A 20,333-nucleotide genomic window follows, 5' to 3' on the forward strand; every position below is an offset into this window, starting at 1 on the left:
GGGCTCCAACCCACGATCTGTGAGATCATGACCTGAGCCGAAGTCGGATGCCTGACCAACTGAGCCACCCGGGAGCCCCAAGTCAGAAATGCACGTAGCACACCTAACCCACTGAACATCACAGCTTAGGCTGGCCGAATTTAAACATGCTCAGAACACTTACATGAGCCTACAGTCCACTTGATAATATAGTGCTAAATAGCTCATGTGATTTATTGAATACTGTCCCAAAAGTGAAAAACGGGAAGGTTGTAGGGGTGCAGGATGCTTGTCAGTGTGGTGGTTGTTCACCCTCATGACCTCGGGACTGACTGGGAGCTGTGGTCACTGCACCTGCCGGGCATCCTGTGAGAGGACCAGACTGCACAGCACTAGCCCGGGAAAATATCAACATTCAAAATTCAAAGTACACTTTCTACTGAATGCATATCGCTTTCTCACCATTGTCAAGTCAAAAAATCATAAGTAGAACCATCGTATGTCAGGGACCATCTGTACTGTTTTATACATTCAGTATTTCTTCAAATAGGATTATCTTTTTCTAGAAGCAATCACAAGGCCTAAGAAGATTTGCAGCAACAGAAAGGATTCTTTGTCTCCCCTGTAATGAACAGATTAAAAACTTAATCCCAAGGTCCGCTTCTGTGTCCAAGTATAATTGTGGCGTGAGTCACTCCAAATGGGTTTTCTCATGAACACACAAGCACTATTATAAATGGCACTTTTTTGATGGGGGGAAACCCCACATTTAAAAAGTCAACAAAAGAGGTCACTTTCAGCAGACTCTGTACCCTGGAAGGGATGACCAAAATGGGTGCTTTTTAATATCATTTAATCATTTAATATCATTTAAATCAACATCGAAAATGTTGATTTTACTCCAGGCCCCTCAAGGTCAAGACTGCTTTGTGGCAACCTTCGGAAAGACATCGGATCTTAGTTTCCTAGTTTCCTATTTTCTCAGTTTCTTAGTTCCTGACCTCTCTGACGCTGGTTCTGGAAAGGTTATCATGAGTTCTTTGGCCCCTCAATGCTACGTTTGACTTTCATTCAGCTCAGCAAGAACTGTTAAAGAATTATCCATGACACTTGTTAAAATGATGAGGGGGACTTTGGTGAGAGATGTAGGGACCGCTGCAATGGGGTTTTGCAGTACAGATGGGGGACTAGGCTCAGCTGTGACTATAACAAGGAAAAGTGGGAATTTAGAGCCAAGGACAAGGGTGTGAGGGGTCATTGGATGAGCTGAGATATAATCAAGGAAGCCGGCTGGCCTCAGCAGGGCCAGGAAACTAAAACATTTACCCAAAGCCCCATGTGCCAGGCACCAAGGGAGGCATTTTACGTGGGTTGTTGTACTTAATAGTGACACCATCTGGGCAAAGCCAATGCCATTATTGTTGAAGGCGGGGAAAGCAAGGGTAGGGGATCTGTCCAAGGTCGCACAGCCAGCGAGTGACTACACTACGATTCTACCCCGGATCTGCCTCCCTCCTGAGCTTATTCCTTTGGCAAGGTGTCACTGAGGGTGTGCGCAAGCTTCAGTTCCGGTCCTGGGGTGCCTGGGTGCCTCAGTCGGATAAGCTCCTGACGTCGGTTCAGGTCGCGATCTCACAGTTCACGAGTTCGAGCCCCGCCTCGGGCTCTGCGCTGACAGCTCGGAGCCCGGAGCCTGCTTCGGATTCTGTGTCTCCCTCTCTGCTCCTCCTCCACTCCTACTCTGTCTCTCTCTCTCCAATAAATAAAACAAAAACAATTTTTGTTTTTTTTTTAAAGATTCAGTTCCGGTCCTCAAGGAGCTTGCTCTCTGGTGGCAATATCACCGATGCACACGCATCCCATGCCACTTCCTCCTCGCCTGAAGGGGGCCCGTAATAGACAGGAGATCTATTTCTTTCCTGTACCATCTGGGCACTTAGCAGTGTGCATAGACCAACTCCTTACAGTCAATAAAAGTAACAAATGCCATTTGTTGATTGTATACTCTGTGTGGAACTTGGCAAAGCACTTTACATAATAATCTCATTAAAAGATTTTTCATCCTCCGAGCAACCTAACAGGTGGGCACAATAATGCTCATTTTACAGACTGAGCAGCTGAGGCTCAGGGGGGCTGAGGAGCTCCCCACGATCCTTCATCTTGAAAGCAGCGCAGGGCTGAGCTTCAAAGCCGGGCTGTCTCCGCCCCCCGGCACGTGCTCTTGGCCACTCACTATGACGTCACAAAGGCCGGGCCGCTCCCGTTTGCTCTCCATCTACGGTGGACTCATGTCGTTCACGGCAATTTTGTTCTAAGAAGTCACCCGAGGGGCGCCTGGGTGGCGCAGTCGGTCAAGCGTCCGACTTCAGCCAGGTCACGATCTCGCGGTCCGGGAGTTCGAGCCCCGCGTCGGGCTCTGGGCTTATGGCTCAGAGCCTGGAGCCTGTTTCCGATTCTGTGTCTCCCTCTCTCTCTCTGCCCCTCCCCCGTTCATGCTCTGTCTCTCTCTGTCCCAAAAATAAATAAACGTTGGAAAAAAAAATTAAAAAAAAAAATAAAAAGTCACCCGAGCACTGTATGGGCCAAGACTGAAGTTTTGCTCCTAAGGAAGATACAGGGTTAGGTTCCTGAAAGCCTCTGGTCCTTGAGTTTTTGTCAGCTGATCAATTTCTCGTGTGTGGGTTTCTGCTTAGTGACACCTTGTTTCATATACGTTGTTGATTCATTGGCGCTGAACTCCCGGCCCACAGCCCTGTAATTCGGGCCAAAGGAAAGCTGCCTCACACACGTACTTTGTCCATGAGACACACATCCCAGCTTTATTGTGCTCGGGGCCACTAGCCAGCACCTTAGCACTTACTGTCCAGAGCCATTGGAGACAGTGAACTCACCAGCGAAGAGCACAAAAATGCAAAAATCATGGCACGTAACATCCTGGGAAAAGGGCCCTGTGTATAGGACAAGAGCTGAAGCAGGGAGGTAGATTGTCACCTTGTTCCGCCTCAGCTGGGAACGTGCATGGGATTGGGAGGGGGCACTCAAATTTTTCACACCTCTGAGTATGTCTGTGAATAACACAAAAGTACCGTGAGTACTGATTTTGGGGGTTACACATAGATTTTAGGGAGATTTTGTTATTTTTTTCAAGTTTATTTATTTTTGAGAGAGAGAGAGCTAGAGCAAGGAAGGGCAGAGAGAGAGAGAGAGAGAGAGAGAGAGAGAGAGAATCCCAAGCAGGCTCCACACTGTCAGCACAGAGCCCCATGTGGGGCTCGAACTCACGAACCATGAGATAATGACCTGAGCTGAAGTTGGACGTTCAACTGACTGAGCCACCCAGGCGCCCCTGTACTTGCCAATTAAAAAAAAGAAATTCTTAATGTTTTTATTTATTTTTGAGACAGAGAGAGACGGAGCATGAGCAGGGGAGGGGCAGAGAGAAGGAGACACAGAATCTGAAGCGGGCTCCAGGCTCTGAGCTGTCAGCACAGAACCCGACGTGGGGCTGGAACTCACGGGGGTGTGAGATCATGACCTGAGCTGAAGTCGGAGGCTTAACCAACTGAGCCACCTGGGTGCCTCCATGTACTTGCCAATTTTAAAAGATTGCATTTAAGGAGTGCCTGAGTGGCTCAGTCGGTTGAGTGTCTCACTCTTGATTTGGGCTCAGGTCATGATCTCATGATTTGTGTGATTGAGCCCCATGTCAGGCTCTGCACTGACGGTGTGGAGCCTCCTTGGGATTCTCTCTCTCCCTCTCTCTGCCCCTCCTATGCTTGCATGCTCACCCTCTCTCTCTCTCTCTAAGTAAGTAAATATATATTTTTTTAAATTTAAAAAAGATTGCATTGAAAAGACATGTACTGAATACCCACTGTGTGCTGTCCACAGTGGCAGATAGATAAATAGGACATGGTAAAGAGACTATTGCAATGGTCCAGGTGAAAGGGGAGGGGAGCTTCCTCTGGGGGTTGTGCCGGGCAAAAGCGGAGGGCTGGGGAAATCTACCTGAGGGCAAAGGTAACAAAACCTGGAGACCGATTCCATGTGGAGGGAAGGAGAATGGGCCATGTCCTTGTCAGCTGGGTAGGTGGGTATCGCAGGATACTTTCTGTTACGATAAATAGAAAACCCCAGTTGAATGGGCATGAACGACGAAGGGCCTCCCAGGCTCCCGTGCATGGGAAGTTGAAAGGTGAGCGAGCCTCGGGCAGGGCTGGATCCGGCAGATCCTTCTGTGGCAACAGGACCCGTTACCTCTCCGCCTCCAGTCTTAGCAGGCTCTCCTTGTGTGCTTCTGGAACGGTTGAGGCAGCTCCTAAGGTTTTTATTCCCACACAGCAAGAAAGAGAATCCAGGTTCTAGTGTTCCCAGCAGAAGGCTTCTGTGCTGCCCTCTGAGAACTCTGGCTTAGGTCAAGTGCGCGCCTGAACTGTCTCCATGGTCAGGGGACGGAATGAACAGATTGGATTAAGCCAGACCTCAGACCTGAGGGATGAGAGGTCAAGCCCACAAGACTAAATGGCTCAGAATTGGGGCAAGGGATGGTTTTCTCGAGGGATGTCCAGGAGCCACGATCAGCAAAGAGGGAGGAACAGATGCCACGGGGAAGTGTAGGTGAGAAGCCTATCTATCTACACCGTAAGTGATTTAATTATCAGGGCTGGAGCATTTTTTTTTCTTTACCAAAAAACGATCCCTATAGTAGCAAGAATCTTGGGGTTTGCTTTAATCTCCATAATGGATGACCGAAAGCCATTCCCAGAAGACCTGAATCAATGTCTGCCATGTGACAGCTCAGGGAAGAATTTACACGGCTGTCCCAGCGATTTATTTTTGGAAAGGTCACAAAAGCGTGGAAATAAATGTCAAGCCGGAATTATTTATGACTCCTGCACTTCTAGGTCATTTCTAGTAAATTTGCCTTACCTCGTGAGGTAAGATAGAGGAATAGTCTTGTTTTTACACCAAGGGGAAGAAATGGTCAGAGAAATGGAGACTCCCCTTCCTGGAAATTCCTGACACGCAAGCTTTTGTATTAGACAAAGAGAAGGCAGAACAAGGTGGGGGGGGGGGGCAAGGAAATGAACAGAGGGTACAGAAGGGAGGCTTCGCTGATGGAGCTCAGATCTCTTTATTTAACAAAAGATCTTGATTTTTTTCTGCGTACGAAGTCACAGAAGCTGAACTACGAAGCTCCCTCTGGCTGCTGTAACTGATCACCACAAACTTGGTGGCTTGAACATCAGTTTCACTGGGTCAAAGTCAAGTTGTCAGCAGGGAAGCACTCCCTCTGGAGGTTCTGGGAGAGGATCTGTTTTCTTTTTCTTTTTCGTTCTGGTAAAATATTCATAAAACATACCATTGGAAGCATTTTTAAGTGTCCGGATCAGTGGCATTCAGTTCATTCATGTTGTTACGTAACTATTTACCACCATCCATCCTTCTGGGACTTTTTCATCTTCCCAAACTGAAACTTTGTACCCATTAAATAGAAACTCTCCATTTCCCTACCCTCAGCAGCTGGCAACCACTACTTTCTGTCTCTGAATTTTACTACTCTAGGCACCTCATACGGTATCATAGCATATATGGAATCATGTAACACTTGTCCTTCTGTGATTTATTTCTTATGTGTCCTTAAGTGGCTTGCTTCATTTAGCGTAATGTCTTCAAAGTTCAAACATATTGTAGCAGGTGTCAGAATCTGCTTCCTTTTCCAGGCTGAATAATATTCCACTGTATGTATATATCACATTTTATCTCGTCCATTCGTCACTCAAAAACACTTGGGTTGCTTCCACCTTTTGGCTACTGTGACTAATGCCTCTATGACCATGGATGTACAATGATCTCTTTAAGACCCTGCTTTCAATTCTTTGGGGGTATCTGCCCAGAAACACAGTTGCTGAATCCTATGGGAGAATCTATATTCTGTTTCAGTGCTCACATCTCCTCTTCTGTCACAAACTTCCCTCTGCCTCTCTCTTATAAGCACACCTGTGATGGCATTTAGGGCTCCCCAGGATAATCCATGATAATCTTTTTCATCTCAAGACTCTTAATTTAATCACATCTGCAAAGTCTCTTTTGCCATATAAGGTGACATTCCTAGGTTCCGGGGATTAGGACCTAGATATCTTTGGGAGTCATTATTCAGCCTCCCACACAAGCAAATAGAAAATGCAAAAGGAACACAGAAATCTATCATAAGAAGGAAGGCCCATAGAACCGCCCTGTCCCTAGAGATCATCACAGGAAATAGTTTACGACATATTTTTCTAGATTTCTTTCCATGCGTATACTAACAAATGTATTTCTTTTATTTCCTTTCCTCTTTAAAAAATAAAAAGTGGGGTAACTTTCTACACAGCCCAGCAAGTTGTCTCTTTCATTTAATAATGTATCTTTGCAGCAAGCTCTTTAAGAGCAAAAGGGATTTACTTTCATGTTACTGTCTTCTTTGATGTAAAAATAGCAACTTTCCAGTAAAGCAAATGACTTTTAGAAAAATTCTATTTGAAATAATCTCCTAGAAATGTCAATGTTCACTTTAATTCATAAGAGGAAAGAGAGATTTTGAACCAACATAAGGGTGGAGGCTACTTAGAATTTAGCATTTTGGGTAAATTAGAGAAAGGACACTCTGGTTACATATGGATACATCATGACCTACCTGAAGGCTAAATTGCTTTAAGTGTGGCATGTTAATGTGAGAGTCAACGCTTCCATGGTATCAGTTTAAATTAAGCATCTACTATCAGGGGTAGAGAGATCAGGAGATTTGGATTGGAATCCTGGCTCTGTCGTCAACTGGCTGTGTGGCTTTAGGCAGGCAAGCTGTATCCAATCCCTGGGCCTCAGTGTCCTAATCTTTGGACTGGAAGCTGTCCAAACTCCTAATGACCTTCCATTCTGCAACGTGGGAAGGGCACTATTCTGGCAGGCTAGAGATCCAGGGGTGAATAGCAAACCTTCTACTAACTTGCTTATGACCTTGAGCTAGACTGTCAGTTCTGCAGGGTCTCAGTGGATTCATCTGTAAAGTGAGCAGGCTGGTCTAGAGAGTTCTCCAGATCCTTTCTAACTCTCACATTCTAAGGCAGTGAGTCTCAAACTTCAATGTGCCTAAAAATCCCCTGGGGGATCTTGTTAAAATGCAGCAGATTTGGGTGCAACCTGAGATTTGACATTTCTGGCAAGTTCTAAGGCGAGGCTAGTCTGGAGACCACACTTGGAATAGCAAAGTATTTGGATTTTGAACTGTCAGGAAACGTTGCTAAAGACTTGGAAATGGGCAGAAGAGATTCCTGTGAATCCCTTGGCTGGAGTGCTGGTCTGGGGGGTATATATAGAATATGTACCTTTGCTGGTCCTCTGTTGCTCAGCTCTGTAAGAGTAGAAGTTAAAATGTAGAATTACTATCCATTATGGATAGTAATGGGCTGAATCTTGTTTGAAAGAGGTGCACTTGATTTCAGCCCTGTAGAAAAAGATGGTTCTCAAAACATTACTTTTTTTTTTTTGTCCTGTGGGATAACCACCAGTTTTGCGCGATTACCAAACTCATTTCAGTATTCCTGATTGCCCACATCTATACGGTTTTCAAAAATCTCCTTTATGTGGGTTTTACCCTTTTAAAAATCATATGTTAACACCACTGGTCCTTTACAATTCATTCGTGGATTCATCTTTGTAGCAAGAAACACTTGCGGGTGGGGGGTGGGGGGGAGGTTGGGTTGGGGGTACAGAAAACTCTTCAAGGAAAGTGGTTGGTCAGGAATCCTGCCTTCCTGACTCCCAGCTCACCTATGCCCTAATCACGGTCAGATAATTCCCTTCCCAGGGCTATAAAGTCACGGAATATGGTGGGGAAAGCTCTTTAACCACCATTTAAGGATCAAGAGGTCAAACGACCTACCCAAGCCCAGCGGGCAATTTTAGCTAAGCTGGGATTCAAACCCTGGCATCAGAACTCTCCCAGTGCTCTTTACACCACCTGCCATCCAGTTTATTCTGGGGCCACTAAGCTGATGTCCCTCACTCCTCTGCAGCAACTGGAGTAATCTGAGCCCCCGGAATCTGGTTTTGGTGACGCCAGAGACGGGGTGCACTACTGAGCTGGAGGGCGGGGCTTGGAGTCAGGAGGCGGTGCCCGGGAGCGGGGGGGCGGAGCCCGAGGCCGCCGGCGCCGACGCCTCCGCCCCACGGGCTGCCGGGAGTTCGGCCCCGGCCCCGCTCCGCTTCCCCCCGGCTCCGCCCCCGCCTGTCTGTGTCTGCGCCGGCCGCTACCGATAAAGTTGTTGTTCTGCCAACATGGCGGCGCCCATGGTGACTGGCCGGCCCGTGTTCGCTTAAAGGTGGGAATTGAGGCGTGAGGAGCCGCAGGCCAGAGCCTGTGAGCAGGTAAAGTCCAGCCCCGGGCTCAGCGGGACGAGACACCTCGGGCGAGGAGGTCTCTGCCCTCGGATCTGGAGGTTCCGACTTGCTAGGGGCAGCAAGGGAAGGTGCGGGCTGGGTTAGGTGGTTCTGGAGCCGTGCAATTTCTGATCTGGGTAAGTCTCCGAGATCCCGGCCTTCAGACTCTTTGAGCCATGGACCCTGATGATAGCTCTGGACCCTATCCCATTCCCAGATGAATACACGTGTACACGTAGATTTGTACTCAAGTTCCCTTGCTACTGCTCCCCTGCCCCGATTCATCTCTGGATCTTTGCTTCCTGGCCTGGGGATTTGGACTCAGCTAAAAGCCATCCGGTACATCTCCGTGGCCCAGAGGTTATTGTCCCTGCATGTTGAGGCTCGGAGGTTCTCAGAGATCTTGTGGGTCTTCCTCCTTATCTTAGAAGATGAGATTCCCGACAGAAGATAATTTGCCCGAGGCCCCACAGGGAATGGGTCCTTGCAGAAGCCACAATCGGTATTTTTGGTCACAAAATTTGTTTTCTTTAAGATGCACTTTCCCTGGTCTAATTTTGCACATTTTGGGGGGGGGGGGTGCACACAGATACCCTCCTGCCCTTCTTCCATGTGTTCTGTTCTTTGCTTGTACTGCTCTTCCCTTAGGTTTCTCTGGCCATATGTGATTGTCGTTTTGGGTCCAGTTCTCAGGCTTTTCCTCTGACCATCTGTTGGTGCCTCCATCATTCTCAGAAAACAGCCGTAAATGCCCCAAGTGAGGATGAGGTCAGGACCGACTCTAAAGAGGAGCAGAGGAGTGGGGATTGTTATTTTGGAAGGGTGTGGAAGAAGAGACAGGATTCCAAGCATCGAGGCAAGGAACTGGATGAAACAGAGCTAAGGAAGAAAAGGCCAAGTTGATTGAACATACAAGGCGTGAGCCACACCTTTCACATTGACGGACTGAACATAGTCCTCTAATGAAACGGCCGCACCTTGTCAGGAAGAGGCAGTGCCCTTTTTAGGACTTTGGTGGTGGAGCGGCGGAGAGCAGGGCCTGCTGAGCTCCGGGAAGTTCTGTAGTATATTGTCAAGGCAAATTGAACCAACGTTTTAGAATTTCTGAAAGAAAGGAAGTGAGTTTTATTCAAGGCCAAGTTAGGACAGCTGCTGGCACACACAAGCTTCACAAAGAGAGTGCTCCTGTGAAGGAACATTTGGTGTAGGGTTATATAAGCTCTAGCAAGGAACATTTGGTATTGGGTTATATACTTTTTTCTTTTTTTTTACATAAAAAGTTACAAATCCTTAGACAAAGAACATGTTAGAAAGTTGCAGAACTTATCTTACGCCTCTAGCAAATGCAGGGCTGTATAACTTTAATCTTATGGGAACCAGGGAAGTTCTCCTTATGTTTGGAATGCTCCTTTTGGTTCTTTCTTTTTTTTTTTTTTTTCAATGTTTATTTATTTTTGGGACAGAGAGAGACAGAGCATGAGCGGGGGAGGGGCAGAGAGAGAGGGAGACACAGAATCGGAAACAGGCTCCAGGCTCTGAGCCATCAGCCCAGAGCCTGACGCGGGGCTCGAACTCATGGACCGCGAGATCATGACCTGGCTGAAGTTGGACGCTTAACCGACTGCGCCACCCAGGCGCCCCTGGTTATTTCTTAAATAAAGCAGATGTGCGATGTGTGCTCAGGCAGAAATAGAGCCCATACTTTGAGGTTTCGCGGAATCACTTTGACCTTGGTATATGTTAGAGTATAGCTTTCCCCGGGAGCCCAGGAGCAGGGCCCACAAACATTAAAAGTAGAAAATTTCCTTTATTTTATCCATATCATAGCCCTGAGTATACTGTATGCTATGTCCCCCTGAGTCTAGGGGATTCCCCTAACTTGGGGCGTGAACTTTTCTGAAAGAGTCTTAGTGCGTTATTACCGCGCGTGCTCCCCAGAGAGGTGGAATCGGTTTATATTTTCAGCAGCACCGTATAGAAATGCCCATTTTTCATTTAGCAGGTTTTTTGCCAGGCTGTTAAGCAAAAATATTTTCTTGCTGTTTTCATTTGCATTTTATGATTCGTTCTAAAGTTGAACTTTCTCATATGTTTATTAGACATTTACATCTCTTTCTGTTTTTCCTTTGCCCATTTTTTTAAATTAGGTTTTGAATGTTTCTCTTTTCATACGTAAACTCTTCATAGAGTAGGATAACCATTTGTTACTGCCGTTTTGGCAAAGATTTTGCGTCAGCTCATTGCTTGATTTCTACTTTTATTCACAGTGTTTTTGAGATACTGACATTGCACATTTTTAGAGTCAGATTTATTAACGTTTTTGTGAGTTCTTCCATTGCTTTCGTCCTCAGGACAGAACATCCTGCACCTTGTAAAGATGTGTTAGATACTCATCTATATTTTTGTCTTGTTTTATGATACTTAAAAAAGTTCTTTAATCTTTATGGGATTTACACTGGTTTGTGGTTTTGAGATGGGGCTCCAAGTTCTAATCGACTTGTGCTTTTTTCCTTATGAACTTTAAGTTCTTTAAATGCCCAGATCAGTTTCAGGATTCTCTAGTCTATACCACCGATTTATGTATAGAAGAGGTTGTCAGTGAGCCATGTGTTATGTAAACATATTTAAATTTTTTTTATGTTTATTTATTCTTGAGAGAGAGAAAGAGAGTGTGAAGGGGCAGAGAGCGAGCGAGACACAGAATCTGAAGCAGGCTCCAGGCTCTGAGGTGTCAGCACAGAGCCTGACGTGGGGCTCGAACTCACGAACCATGAGATCACGACCTGAGCTGAAGTCGAACGCTTAACTGACTGAGCCACCCAGGCGCCCCTGTAAACATATTTAGAAAGCTTATTCTCATTGGGTAGACAGGGAGTGTTGTATGTGTTGTTTATGATTGGTGTATGATGAGTAAGTTACAGAGACAGGATTAGAATTTTCGGTGAAAGAATGACCTCCCTTCATATGGCTCATATGGGTGATCTGTCTTCTCTCTTTGGGATTTCATTTCTCACGATGGCTAACAAGCATTGAAACCAAAAACTTGTGAGACTGCGGTTCCGGTTAATTTGTATTTTTGTAGTGTTTACTTATTCATTTTGGGAGTGGGAGGGGCAGGGAGAGGGAGAGAGAGAATCCTGAGCAGGCTCTGTGCTGTGATCATGGAGCTGGACACGGGGCTCGATCCCATGAAAACCGTGAGATCATGACCTGAGTCAAAATCAAGAGTCAGACCCTTAACCGACTGAGCCACCCAGCCGCTCCAGATTCATTTGTATTTTTATAGTTTTGTTGTTTCCCCTTGTTTCTGTTGGGGAGAATAGTCCAGAACCCTTTCGTTATGAGTTGTTAGGGAATGCAGTCCAGGAGAGAAATGGCAGGCGTCTATCTATGCCTTCTGCTGATTGGGAAGTCTTCGGCTTGTTAAAGATATGGAAATGATACCTTAGCAAGGGAGCCGTAAAATCCATGACTCCTGTGGATACTTCTAATTATGTAGAAACCCAACCCCTAAAAATAAATGCAGTTACCCTAACTGTACAAAGCGTCTCTATATTAGGTCGGTCATATGGAGTTGCTGATACTCAACCACGTTCATACAGTTCACCCTAATATCTCTAGTCACATCTACGTATTTTAGAATAGCCAAGCCCAGTGGATAGGTTTTGTTTTGTTTTTGTTGTCTTTCTGCTTCGACCCCCAAGGAAGCAAGAGGTATTAAATACGGTGAGACTTGGTCTGTCAAGAGCTTTGGCAGACCATCTTGTAAAATGCCAACACTGGGATGCCATTTTATGGGGATGTGAAACCCACTTGTATAAGCCTATGATAGACTCTCTTGGCAACACTCGTGACCCAGTACCTGTGTGAAAACAGGCCAGACGCTCGTAACTGTGGAAAAAATGTTGAGAGAATCAAAGAATTAACACCAGCTTCAAGTGTCAGGTTCTTCCTTTATTTCTCTCCTGGTTTTACATTCGTGTCTTCAGTCTGGCGCTTTTTTTGCATGGTTATGTAAGAAGGCAGGCAGGTGAGGCTGTTGAGTCATAAATCTTCAATATTTGACGAACTGTCACCTCAACCTCTTAGGGATAAAACGTGAAAATGCCTCCATGAAGTCATTTTTGGAATTCACCCCCTTGGAGGAGACCAATGAAGCATTCCGGCTGAATTTTGAATTGCAGCCAGATGTCCTGGTGGACCCCAGCCTGTGGGTTGTATTCCAGAAACACCACAGCACTCACCACTATTATCCATGTATATTTACTTGTTTTTCTCTTATCTGCTGTTCTTTACTAGTATGTAAGTGCCATGGAAGAAGAGAGTTGGGTTTTGTTCACTGTTGTATCCCCCGTGCCTAGAACAGTGTGTGGACCTAGTGGTACTCGATAAATATTTAGTAAATGAATGAAGAACTAACTGAATAAGCACTCTTACAAATAATAGTTATTTCTTGGCTCAGCTTACGGGTGTCTATAACTTACAATACATATGAAAAATGTTAATAATAGCTGCAAGTCTCTGGACTCTGGAGCTAGAAGGTGGGTGTTCAGATCCCTTCTGACATTTGAGCCTAAGCCCAAGCCAAGATGTGCTCGGAGCTCTTCTGAAGCCTGGGTGATGGGATGGGAAGCCTGCTGGACAGACCCTGGGCTGGGCCTAAAGGAAAGGAAGGCGGGCGCTCCTTGGCCTCCTGTGCACCCTGTGAGGCTGTGGCAGGAGCTGGCCCAGGAGGTAGTCTCCATTCGTTCCTGTGGGAGTTTTGTATGTTTGGGGTGGGAATGTTGACCATGTTATATTTTCCATTTAAAGGTTGTGTTTAGCTCAGTCGACGTTCTTTTCTTTTCTTTTCTTTTTTTAATATTTAATTTTTTTTGAGGGAGACAGTGTGAGTGGGAGAGGGACAGAGAGAAAGAGGGACAGAGGATCCGAAGTGGGCTCTGTGCTGGTAGCAGCGAGCCCAGTGTGGGGCTCGAACCCACGAACCGTGAGATCATAACCTAAGCCAAAGTCAGACGCTCAACTGACTGAGCCACCCAGGCAGCCCAACTCAGTTGGAGTTCTAATGTGACATTTTCAGGGAAGGAAACCGTCAAGAACCTAAGTTGAAAGCATGTGAATGTGCAGGGAATGCTGGGCTGTGCTGAACGGGAGAGAGTTCTGGGCAGTTCCTAAAAGAGCTTTCTGCCCCCTTTCTCAGGGCCTTCCCACCTTCTGGAGAATGGCTTCTGCTTGGCGGAGACTGGGTTTCTATGTCTGTTTCCTGAAAAGCAAGCTAAATGGTGGGCCAGATATCATCAGCAGAGGAAGGAGAGTAATCCCGGGATGTGCCAGAGGTATTTACAGTGCCACAGGGACGTGGACGAAAGAGTACACGTTGCAGACGAGGAAGGATGTCGAGAATTGGTGGCATAAACGAATAAAAGAAGAAACCTGCAAGATATCAGAAGCTGATGTGAGTATTCTGAGGGATTTTGAGGGGGTAGAGAAGAGGAGCCAAGAACTTGGATTCTGAAGTCAGATCGCCCGAGTTCAAATAAGGTATTAAGTGTGTGACCTTGAACCAGCTGAATCTGTGCTTCAGGTTTCTTCTCAACCAGGGACAGTTTGAATAGTAGTGTCCTCCTGCTTCCTAGGATGGTTGTGAGGGCTGAGTGAGATCAGACGAGGATAGTGCTTAGAAGGCATTCTGTGTGGTGCTTATACACAAGGTGCATGCAGGCAGCACCACACTGGGCATTCTGGAGCAGCATTTGTGGGGGGGGGACTCATCAAGAGTGAGGCCCTAGCAGGTGTTAGGTTCTTCATGGTCCATTGTGGGCCAGCGCACCTGGTGATCCAGCAGGGTCAGTTGTGAGGTTCCAGGAGTACCCCTGGACCCCTCACCTGTAGAATTTATTTAAAACATTTATTATTATTGTTATTTTTTTAAATATGAGAAGCATTCTTTAAAAAAAATTTTCTTTTAATGTTTATGTGTTTTGAGAGAGAGAGGGAGAGAGAGAGAAACAGAGAGACAGAACACAAGCAGTGGAGGGGCAGAGAGAGAGGGAGACACAGAATCCGAAGCAGGCTCCAGGCTCCGAGCTGTCGGCACAGAGCCTGATGTGATGCTCGAACTCACCGACCGTGCAGTCATGACCTGAGCCCAAGTTGGATGCTTAACCGACTGAGCCCCCCAGGCGCCCCTCACCTGTGGAAGTTTAATCTGCATATTCTGGGAAGTACCTTCCTCTCCCCTGGCATGATGTTGGCCTCCAGCCATCATGGGTTGGGAGGTACCAGCCCTTCTCTGGTGTGATCTGGGGGGCTGGGACCCAGGCTTGCAGTGACAGATGTGCGAGGTAGTGAATCCTTGGCTTCTGCCCAGGATGTATCAGCGCAGCACCGTACTTGAGTAATTGGGTCTAGTGTTTGGTTGTAGCCAGTTTCCAGGGGGCGCCATGTTGGAGGCTGGCTCCTTGTCTAGGAGTCCAGCCTCTCGGGGATTCCTCTTGGACGTGGTAACCCTCACCTCTTGCTGCTGGTCAAAATAACAAATGGGAGATGTCATTTGTTACATGAAATGGTGAATCTGATCAGAGCCAAGTGCCGTAAGGTCGTTTACTCTTAAATTGTGACCATCCCTTTGTAATAGTTACCGAACAATACAAACCTTCTACATGTAGTTAAAGAGATGGGGCCAAAGGCAAGCAGGTGAGTAAATATAACTGCGCCAAAGTGCTCTTGACTAGACTTGGCTGTTTCCCATCTCCTGATCCTCACTCTTTTTAGACTCATTCCTTCCGTGAGCGTGATCACTATGAAACATGCCGGGGGTAGTTAAACATGCCGGGGGTTATTTGTGTTAAAGCGAAGGATGGTTTCGGGCGTTGGTTAGAGAGAGGTGTGGTGGATAACAAGTGGAACGATAAAAAAGGTTTGAGTATAACGCGTGATTGTACCGTGAAAGCCCGACTTCCGCCTCGTCGGGACGCGAAGAACCTTCACATCAACACGACCAGACTCACGTGCCTAATTGTATCTTGGAAACGAACTAGGGAGCAGTTCGCTTCTGAACGAGGAGAGTAAAATTCGCTTTTCTTTTTGGTTTAGATTATCCTTTAGTGGCTTCCACACGTTTTAAAGTTGGAGCTTACTGATTTTGTGGCGCCTCCTTCTTCTTAAGTACTGTGTGGTTTTGGGGCGCCTGGGTGGCGCAGTCGGTTAAGCGTCCGACTTCAGCCAGGTCACGATCTCGCGGTCCGGGAGTTCGGGCCCCGCGTCGGGCTCTGGGCTGACGGTTCGGAGCCTGGAGCCTGTTTCCGATTCTGTGTCTCCCTCTGTCTCTGCCCCTTCCCCGTTCATGCTCTGTCTCTCTCTGTCCCAAAAATAAATGAAAAAACGTTGAAAAAAAATTAAAAAAAAAAAAGTACTGTGTGGTTTAAAAAAAAAAAATTAGGTGGATCACAAGAAACTGTGTATCCCTAATTGCAGGAGTAGCTGAAGGGACATCGGGGGTGATCCCCTGGTGGCACCCTTTCAGGGTTTGGGTGGGGAGTGGGCAGGTGGAGAAGGTGCTGTATGATCGATCTGGAACCCGGGCTCTGGAACCCGGGCAGTGTTACGGGCTCGGCCTCGAGACCTCCGCGTGCTCGCGGCCTTGTCCCGTAACCTCTTCGATCCTCAGACTCTTCGCATTGTTTATCTCTCAGAATTGTTTTGAAAATCAGATGAGCAGACGTGGCCGAACACATTTTACAAGCGGAAATGTTACATAAATAAAAGGCACAAGAAGGTAAAAATGTGTGGTGTCTCTGTCGGGAACAAAGAATGCAACCGGATGTTGGTGGATTTAAGTTTATTTATTTATTTTGAGAGAGACAGAGACAGAGGGAGGGAGGGAGGGGCAGAGAGTGAGGGAGAGAGAGAGAGAGAGAGAGAGAGAGAGAGAGAGAGACTCTCAAGCAGGCTCTGCACTGCCAGTGCAGAGCCCGATGTGGGGCTCGAATTCACGAACCTGTGAGATCATGACCTGAGCTGAAAGCAAGAGTCAGGCACCTGACCGACTGAGCCACTAGGCGCCCCTGGATGTCAGTGGACTTTGAAGCTTAATTGTCCTCACTCTGGTCTTAGATATATTTGAGGGACACCTGGGTGGCTCAGTCGGTTAAACACCCGACTCTTGGTTTCGGTTCAGGTCATGATCTCACAGTTTGTGGGTTTGAGCCCCGTGTCAGGCCCGGGTGCTGACAACTTGGAGCTTGCTTGAGATTCTCTCTCTCCCTCTCTCTCTCTCTGCCCCTCCCCTGCACACGTGAGCACGCGCGCACTCTCTCTCTCTCTGTATCTCTCGAAAATAAATAAACTTTTTAAAAAAGATCAAAAAAGATATGTTTGAAATACCCCCAGGTGAGTGTCTAGGAGACGAATGTCTTGCCATTATCGTCGGGATCTTCAGTATTAAAAGGAGTTCCACTTAATAAGGATTTTACTCCATGTCAGGCACTATCTTTCCATTCATTACCTCATTTAATCCTGAAACAACCCTGGGGACTTTTTGGAGGGTAAGAAAACAGGCTCACCTTTGATGCACAGAGTGCGAACTGAGCCCAGAGAGGCAGAGGAATTTGCCCAAGGTCTCACGGCTAGCAGAGAGGCCAGGGCCAGAACGAGGGCTCCCGGGTCCTTCTGTCCGCCCCCTCTGGGCTCAGCAACAGCTCTGGAACTTAATCTATAAAGAGGCAGAAGTTCTCTTTGTCCTGACGTCAGAAGCTGACAAAAATAATAGGTCCCACTTAGAAAAACCATCCTCTTCCCATTGCTTGCGATCTTAATTTCTTTTACAGGCTTACATTCTTACACTTTTATATAATTACGAAAATTTCCCTTTCAATCATATTCCTGCTTAGTTATACCGTACGCTCCCATAATTCCTTCTTGCCATCCCCAGAGGATAGAGAGCTCGTTTCATTATCACGGAGGAAAATGACTTAATTCACACAGAACAGCGAAAGGCAGGGTCACTGAATAAGCTGGATACCTTTTCTGCAATAAACAAAAATAGTCACAAATATCAAAGACTTTGGCGAGCACTGCTTTTCTGTATACCTTCCGTAAGCTCAGTTTTGGGGTTTGGCTTCGTTGGTATGTAATGCATCGCTCAATTCTGCTATAAATTAAGTCTTTGTGGGACAGACTTCCAGAAAGGAGACGCTCAGGGAGAAGCTGTATGTGGAAAATGTTTGGGGCAAGATCGAGGGTTAAATAAACATAATATAAAAATAAATAAATATCACTAAAATGAAGGCAAGGTGGTTATAATAGAAGAAAAATAGGCTTAATGTAAAAACTTAAAAGGAAAACTGAGAAATGGTTTATATCAAGGATCTTATTGATTTTTCAGATCCTCAAGAACTCTGTGATAGCTGTTTTCCCACGTCCCTAAATATTCCCAAAGAAAAGGCAATAAACCTAATCCATTGTGAGAAGCAGTGTGATTTGAATGGAGTGGACAGTTTGCTTGCTTCTGTTTCTGCACCCAGTGACGGAGTAAGGCCTTGCACCTCCTTTGAGGGACTGGTTTACACTGAGAGGATTACCTGTCGCTTTCCTTTCCTTCTTCTTCTTTTTTTTTTTAATGTATTTATTTTTGAGAGAGAGAGAGAGGGAGACAGAGCGCAAGCAGGGGAGGAGGAGAGAGAGAGGGAGACACAGAATCGGAAGCAGGCTCCAGGCTCTGAGCTGCCAGCACAGAGCCCAACGCGGGGCTCGAACTCACGAACTACAAGATCATGATCTGAGCTGAAGTCAGACGCCTCACCTCCTGAGCCACCCAGGCACCGCATGTCACTTTCCTTCTTAAAGACGGTCCAAACCGCAGGGCCCGTCTCCTGAGGTTTTCCTGAGGGTTACGGATCTGCGGTTTCCAGTTCAAGTCTGATCAGCGTGCAGCTTTCTGGAAATCAATTTCTGGAAAGCAGATTGATGGAAACCAATTGTGGTTGCCACTTGAGCATTCCATGATTAAAAATGCCCTTTAAAGTATTCTGTGGAGGCCAGATATTAAGCTCCTGCTGGGAGTGGAGGCGGGGGGGGGGGGGGGGGGGGGGGGGGGGGGGGGGGGGGTGGAGGGGATAGAATGAGGGGAGGGGGTTTAGGGAGAGGGAGATGACTGAAACCCAGCCCGTGCCCTTGAAACACGGACCCCTAACTAGGAACCGGTTAAGTGACTGGTGTTCACTCCGTTCAGATGCACGTAGGCTCTTTCTGTTTCTCGCGATGAAGCCGTGTCTTCAGCAGCTAGAAGGTTCTCTCACCCTGGCGTGAGGCTGGCTGTAGCTCGCCCCTGGGAAGACAGAAACTGCCTTGCCTTGTTGTCTGTGGTTTTCTCATCACTTTCTCACTTCAACTTTGTCTGTTGAAAGATGAGTTCACAGTACAGCAGAGAAACCCAGGACCCAAACTGGTGCCTCAGGAGTCCTGCTCTAACTGCTAACTCTGAGTCTGAATGCAACGACAGGGAATTTAGGAAGGGCTCCATTTTTTTTTTTTTTTTTTTTTTTTGAGATGTCACATCTGTGTGATTCAACTACCGTGTCCTTGAATTACATGGAAATGTGTCTTAGAGCTTCATTTAGAAAAACATAAGTTCTTTAAGACCTAGATAGAAACTGTCTTAAAAGAGAAGCTTTTAAAAGAGAGGGAAAAAAGGATTGAAAATATATATGGGTAATTAGCACTTTGGGGTTGTTTGGCATTATTTTGGACATTGTTTAGCTTAAACTTGGGCTTTGGGGGTGCCTGGGTGGCTCAGTCGGTTGAGCGTCCGACTTCAGCCCGGGTCACGATCTCGCGGTCCGTGAGTTCGAGCCCCGCGTCGGGCTCTGGGCTGATGGCTCAGAGCCTGGAGCCTGTTTCCGATTCTGTGTCTCCCTCTCTCTCTGCCCCTCCCCCGTTCATACTCTGTCTCTCTCTGTCTCAAGAATAAATAAACGTTAAAAAAAAAAAAAGAATTATTAAACTTGGGCTTTGGATTTTGTTTTTTGACATGTTTGTCAGTTTATGGGAATATTAAAAAAAATTTTTTTTAATGTTTATTTTTGAGAGAGAGAGAGAGAGAGAGGGAGAGAGAGAGAGAGTGCGGGCACGTGCACGAGCTGGGGAGGGGCACAGAGAGAGGGAGACACACAACCCGAAGCAGGCTCCAGGTTCTGAGCTGTCAGCACAGAGCCCAACAGGGGCTCGAACCCACGAACTGTGAGATCATGACCTGAGCTGAAGTTGGACGCTTAACTGACTGAGCCACCCAGGTGCCCCAGTTTTTGTTTTTGTTTTTGTTTTTTTTTTTAAGGAAACTTTAAAAAATGTTAAATTATTTACCTTGAGTACAGTGCCAAAATACCGTGTGCACGCAGGGTCTCAGTAAATGCTTAAGATATACTCACTGTCATTCTTTGTCATTCTTTCCCAGAAATCAAAGCCCAAGTTTTACGTGCTTTCCATGTTCCCTTACCCTTCCGGAAAGTTGCACATGGGCCACGTGCGCGTATACACCATCAGCGACACCATTGCACGGTTCCAGAAGATGAGAGGGATGCAGGTAAGGAAAGATGCCTGCTGCAAGGCAGCCCCCCCCACCCCATCCGCCCCACTGAGGACGGCAAGAACCTTGTCAGTGTGTTCGAGGCAAACGAAGAAAACCGATTTTGGTTAAGATTACGACAGCTTCGAAGATAACCACAGAAGCTTAGCGTTTCCTTTTCTGCGTCAGAAGACATGATGAAGCATCTGGGTTAATGGGGCCGGTGGGGGGGGTTGGGGGCAGCCACGTGTCTGGTGTTGTGCAGGGATGAGGACGGAGGGGCGTGGGGGTGGGGCTAAATGTAGCTGCAAATGTTGGTAACACGGGACATCGTCTCAGAAGTTCACCGTCCCGTGAGAGTGAAACACATAAC

General features: G+C 46.7%; 1 protein-coding gene across 1 annotated transcript in view; it reads left to right on the forward strand.

The window, feature by feature from the left end:
- Positions 1-8,253: 8,253 nt before the first annotated feature.
- Positions 8,254-20,333, forward strand: part of LARS2 (leucyl-tRNA synthetase 2, mitochondrial) — a 171,442-nt gene continuing 159,362 nt past the window's right edge. The window contains 3 exon segments of the mRNA XM_043587211.1: positions 8,254-8,385; positions 13,598-13,852; positions 19,850-19,978. Of these exon segments, the coding sequence (XP_043443146.1) occupies positions 13,619-13,852; positions 19,850-19,978 (363 nt within the window). The 5' untranslated portion in view covers positions 8,254-8,385; positions 13,598-13,618.

Source organism: Prionailurus bengalensis, chromosome A2, assembly GCF_016509475.1.
Source record: "Prionailurus bengalensis isolate Pbe53 chromosome A2, Fcat_Pben_1.1_paternal_pri, whole genome shotgun sequence".
Taxonomy (NCBI): Eukaryota; Metazoa; Chordata; class Mammalia; order Carnivora; family Felidae; genus Prionailurus; species Prionailurus bengalensis.